Below are 5917 nucleotides of genomic sequence, written 5' to 3' on the forward strand. Positions count from 1 at the left end.
TATATATATATATATATATATATATATATATATATATATATATATATATATATATGGATGGAGGTATGTAGGTATAAGGAAGAAGGTTTTGATGAGGAATACAAATGTGTGGAAAATAAAAAAAGACTATCTCTGGTTTGATCCTTTTTCTAAACTGTCCATCATGCATCTGACTGTTATTTAAAAAAAAGGATTGTACAACTGATGAAAGGAAAAACTTTATTTTTATTAAAACAAACCAAGAACATTTACAAAATGATGAAGAAAAGGTTTAGAGAAGAGTAATAGCAGTCACTCCACTTCCTGTCTCCCAAAACTGTCTCTAGGTGTCTCCTGGTGTTCCACTGTCAGTAAACTGTCAGTCTGCTCTCCAGAGCCTCAAACACAGAGTGAGGATCCTGATCAGCATCAATATGATATGCATCTGGATACACAGACTGTACAAAACACACACACACACACACACACACACACACACACACACACACACACACACACACAGTGAGTATGATGTCAAACAGGAGGGAATAGTGCATTTGTTGGGAACTATTTTCAGCAGCGCATTAATCCACATTTGGTGCTCTATAGTGATGGGACAACTGACTCTTTTACGCGAGTCAGTTCAACTGGACGGTCGTAGGTTGGCCTACCGAGTTAATAGATTCGGTCACCGGTTCGTGTGCCCGCGGGGGGAGGGGTGGTGATCGCGTGTTTACTTCCCCCGCCAGGAACCGCTTGATTACATCGACTCGAGCAGTTGTGGTTACATTCGGTCTCGACATACTATTTACACACTCATACTGACCGACATAAGACTCAAACACTGGCCACGGTTACATTCGGTAGCCTGGTGCGCAGTCTCCTCGTGACAGTCTAACTACCATGTAGCAACATTCACTTCTAACATTTAACTTAACATAACTACCAAGATAACATTACATGTATTTGTATGTGATATAATACTTTCCCCTTGGTAATGTAGCCTATGAATTTCCATGAACAGAATTCTAAAATGCACGCGACATAAAGGCTTCTGGGATCGGTTGATAACTTGCCGAGAACCTAGACACCTGTTTGATTACATAGACTCATGCTAGGCACTAGGAACGGTTACGGTCTCGTTCAGTAGCCTAGTGCGTGGTCTCCTCGTGACAGCCTACATACCATGTAACAAACATTTAACTTAACATAACTACCAAGATAACATGATGTGTATTTGTTTGTGATGTACTTCCCCATCGATAATGTGTGAATTGCCATGAACGCAATCATCTAAGATGCACCAGAAACGAGGCTTGGTTAATAACTCAAACTTGCCGAGAACCAAGACACTGCTTGATTACATTAGACTCGAGCGGCCGGTTACACGGTTACGTTCGGTCTCGTTCAGTAGCCTGGTGCGCGGTCTAGGCCATTTCCTGATTGATTCTACCACCACTCCAGTGGAGGCGCTAATGAGCTTGATTACTACACACACAGTAGCAGTCTAGCAGAAGAATACCAGCTACACACAACGGCACGAATGCATGGATGTAATAAGAGATGAGGAGTGAGACGGTTCATTGACGTATGGCACTTGATTTTCCCGGCTCAGTGACACGAGTCGGGTTAATTAACCGGCTCTTCGGTCAGTTCGTCAACACTAGTGCTCTAGTTAGTATTTGTGGCAGTAGGACAATATATGTTAGCGTGGTCCTACCAGACTCTCGTACATTTCATTTGTACAGAGAGTCTGGCCACTCCATTGACAAGTGTTAACTTCCTTGAAGGCGGGTACTCTGTTGAAGTTTAAAACTATTGGATCTGCCAAGAGCCACTCTGGATCTGCCATAACCAATCGCTAACGTTTGGTCGTGAAGTCGGCTTAGCATCGCTAGCGTTCGCCTTCGCCAACTCTTTCACCACTAATGGAGCGAGCTGGAAAATCAAACTTTTCCCGAACCCCGTGGGGAGGAGGGCCACAACATCATGGCCACCAACACAACTCAGCAAAGATTGTTCTTGCTCGGGCTTTAACTTCTGGATATTCGGCAGCGTTGCCACAACGGACCAAATGGCTTCGCTCGCATCTTTCTCCGCTGCCATTAAGGAACTACAACTCAAACTAGCGCACGACCTCAACGTCATTGTTCTCAGCCACTCCCTCTGTTCGCTGATTGGACAGGTAAAGATTGACTAGAGAAAACCCGTGAATATACCACAAACCCAGACGGAGTACTGAAGGAAAATGAAAATTGAGCGGAAGTACGTAGGAGGGCGGAGCCAGGCTAAATGTATGTGGGATTGAGTCCAAATAAACTACTAAAATATAACAGGCTGTGATGCACTGACAATACTTCTTTGAAAATATCTTCACTGTTGGTTTCAGTCGTAAATTACTAGTTCTAGAAGGCATGGACCTCTACAGTTGCCTCTCTGTCAGCCCTGGAAAATGTGTGCTGAATTGTCTTTTTTTTAAACAAATTTTAGTTGTGCTTGATGTGGGTCATGTGACATTGGACGGTGATGGCATGTGGCTATAAGTCGCTCATCAGGATTGGAAAATCAACTTTCCAGTTTCCTGCCGACTCTACTAACCTCCTGCTAACCTTCTGCCCACTCTGCTAGCCTGGGCTAGTTAGCCAGCTGGCTGATCAGGTTTTTAAACGTAAACACCAAGGAAAAGGTGGAGAAAATGAGCTCAAGTTAGCAAGACCATCTCTGTGGCCATCTCATGAATACGAATCGCTCATCAGCATAGGGAAATCAACTCACCAGTCTACTGCTAACACTGCTAGCATGGCCGGTGAAGGTTTTTCAAATGTTAACAGAGTAATCACAGAGGAAAAGGTGAAGATGGCTATTATATATCAGATATGACCTATGGCTATGATCCCGACTACGTAGACAAGCAAGACCATCTCTGCATCCATCTCCATCTCTACATCAGAGGGGGCACAGAGGCAAGCGTGGAGGAATTGAACACCGACTGTTACTTCCCTGTTGGGCATCTAGCTACACAGTGTGCAGGCGTTGGACGGTGAGCTGGGTGGCCTCTGTGCCAGCATCGGTTTCCAATGGGATGTTGGGAGCGGTGGTGTCCTTTCACAGAGAATTGGCTGGATCCTGGAGTGCCAGTGCCATTCAACCGGGTGACTCTTTTTCTGCGTGCCGATTTAACGGACACATTCTGCTTTATGATGACTCATGCACAAGTTGAAGGAGCTGATTGGATAACATTTCACTACAATTGTACTTCGTATGATTTCATGTGACGAATAAAATTGAATGATTGATTGATTGATTGATTGAACCAGCTGAAAAAGGCAGTTGATCGAGTGGCCACATGAGGCTGGCTCCATATGGGAGTCACTCTTCCTAAACCCCCATTTAAAGATTCCCAACTTTACAGCAGAATTAAACATGTTTACAGCCTGGTTATATATTCAAGCCCAAAGTTTTGCATAAGTAAGGCTGTGAGTGACAGGGGGCTTCTATCACAGATGGCGAGCATAGACTTTATTGAGCCCGCCTTAGCACCATCCACACGCCACCTCTTTACCCCTTTTTGGATTAGCCGACGTCAGGCACTGCCAAGTTGGCGATGGCCGGAGCTACTGGGAGCCGCCCACTTTGAGCTTCATTTTGGCTCTTCAGAAACCTATGAGTGACGTCACGGAGACTACATCCATATTTTATACAGGTGGTGGTCTGAACATGAAAATCATACAGCATATCAGCAGAGTCTTACTTTAACACTTATTCTGTCTTCGTGAGAACCAGCTTGAATTCTGGACAGAAGAGTGGTTCTTCAGTGTTCAGGCTGTGTGTGTGTGTGTGTGTGTGTGTGTGTGTGTGTGTGTGTGTGTGTACCTGCAGGGCAGCAGTGTGTATCCTGTACTGACTCAGTTTGTGTGTTACAGTGTCTGTGCTGTCCTCAGGTCTGGTCTTCAGTCTGTTCTGGACCTCAGAGCTCGGAGCCGGTCGAGTCATAGCGTGGAACCTGCAGGAGGAAATATAATATATTTACAAATATATGATGTATTCACATTTCACATTCATCCACAGACGGTATTTTATTGGAAATAAATGTCATCATGTCTGCGCTTCGTTTTAGACATATTTCACCAAAATGAATCCTGAGCCAGGTTTAAATCTTTATGTATAAATAAAGCTGTGTGTTTAAACTGACCTCTCTCCACTGACTGGATCTGTAGCTCTGAGAGTGATTCTCTCCAGACAAACATCATCTGTCAACTCCAGGAAGAAAACTCTGAGAGGAGAGTCAAACAGGGGTCATACAGAGGTCATACAGAGGTCAAGTCAAGTCAATTTTATTGGTTCTAGTGCAGTGCCCGTTGAAAATGTGTGTTACGACCTTGTCTTTTGAGTAGTTGTTTGTTAATATATCAGTTTATTGTCTTTTAAGTAGTTAGCTGGTTGAGAAATACTGACATGTGACATTAGGGGCCGTGTAAGGCAGATGTGCAGGTTCGTCAGAGTGATTTATGGGGAGATAATGATGGAGATTCATTGAAAAGTTTGAGGAAACAGAGGCGGAGGGCCTCAAGCGGGACCAACACTACACCACAGACAACACACTGGGAGAAAGACTGTTCAAACGGAAAAGACTTTCTGGTTTCTGGTTTTTCCACAACCAGTCTCAGCCGTTTTCCGACTGTGACACCATGCAGCTCTGGGTGAGTTGACACCATACAACCTCTTTAGAAATAGGGAAGACCTACACTCACTCAGGCAAGTTCGCCCATCCTCACATTAAACAGGACAAGGAGACAAGGAGACAGGGGGGATTAGAGTAAACCTTTAGCAGTGGCGTTTTGGTGTTTAACGAGCCCGTAACAATGTACCTGTTCTGAACGGGCCAATTGCTTGGCCTCCAGTATTGCTGCTAATCCTAACAACTTCACACTTGACAGTGAGCTTCATTGGGTCCTGAGCAATACACCTGCCATGACATAGTTGTGTCCCCTAGCATTTGCTAACAGCTAGCTATTTGGGACCAGGCTATTTGTAGGATGAAGACACTGACAACTTTCTGCATCGGGTTTAGCCCTAAAAGGAAAATTGTCATTGTGGATATCTGAAATGTTTTTTGTTTTTTTTCCCAGGAATAATTGAATTACAGATATCTGCAATACATATCCAGTCTACCTATTAATTCTAAAAATGGCTTGCCATGCTCAGGACAAACAGACAGGAAGTAGATATTGTGTGTACTAGCCTGGTCCTACCAGACTCTTGTACATTTCATTTGTACAGAGAGTCTGGCCACTCTCCATTGACAAGTGTTAACTTCCTTGAAGGCGGGTACTCTGTTGAAGTTTAAAACTATTGGATCTGCCCAGAGCCACTCTGGATCTGCCATAACCAATTTATAATTTTATAACCGTTTGCCTTAGCCAACTCTGTCACCAGTAACGGAGCGAGCTGGAAAATCAAATCCTTCTCAGCTACTCCCTCAGTTTGCTGATTGGAAAGATTTGACCAGAGAAAACCCAAGAATATACCCCAACCCCTAGACGGAGTACTGAAGGAAAATGAAAATTAAGCGGAAGTACGTAGGAGGACGGAGCCAGGCTATGTGTGTACAGAATAACCAACAGAATAAAATTACAATAACGACAATTCATATGACAAAATGAAACACAGAATGTGAACATATATGAATTATAGATGCCATTCAGAGGTCATCTCCCATTCAGCAATGGGAAAGTGCCGCTTGCCACAATTATTACATTTTTCTATGGCCGGGAGGCGTGTTCGTGTGTTTCAAGCGGAAATAAATTCTTTGTAAACATAGGTCAACAAGAGGCTGCTGGTGTTCTCTGGTCGCACTTCGCTGCTAAAAGTTAAACTAACCCCAAATTTTAGTTTGGACGCACTTCGCACTCAGCCAAGAGTGGCGGCTGCAGTTTTC

General features: G+C 43.9%; 1 protein-coding gene across 4 annotated transcripts in view; it reads right to left on the bottom strand.

The window, feature by feature from the left end:
• Positions 1 to 205: 205 nt before the first annotated feature.
• ak8 (adenylate kinase 8) overlaps positions 206 to 5917 on the bottom strand; it is an 18820-nt gene continuing 13108 nt past the window's right edge. For all 4 annotated transcript variants that reach the window (XM_031302175.2, XM_031302174.2, XM_035998892.1 and 1 more), the window contains 3 exons: positions 4172 to 4252; positions 3853 to 3982; positions 206 to 437 (listed from right to left, as the gene is read on the bottom strand). In XM_031302175.2, the coding sequence (XP_031158035.1) occupies positions 348 to 437; positions 3853 to 3982; positions 4172 to 4252 (301 nt within the window). In that variant the 3' untranslated portion in view covers positions 206 to 347. The remainder of the gene's footprint in view (positions 438 to 3852; positions 3983 to 4171; positions 4253 to 5917) is intronic.

Source organism: Sander lucioperca, chromosome 2 (assembly GCF_008315115.2).
Source record: "Sander lucioperca isolate FBNREF2018 chromosome 2, SLUC_FBN_1.2, whole genome shotgun sequence".
NCBI lineage: Eukaryota > Metazoa > Chordata > Actinopteri > Perciformes > Percidae > Sander > Sander lucioperca.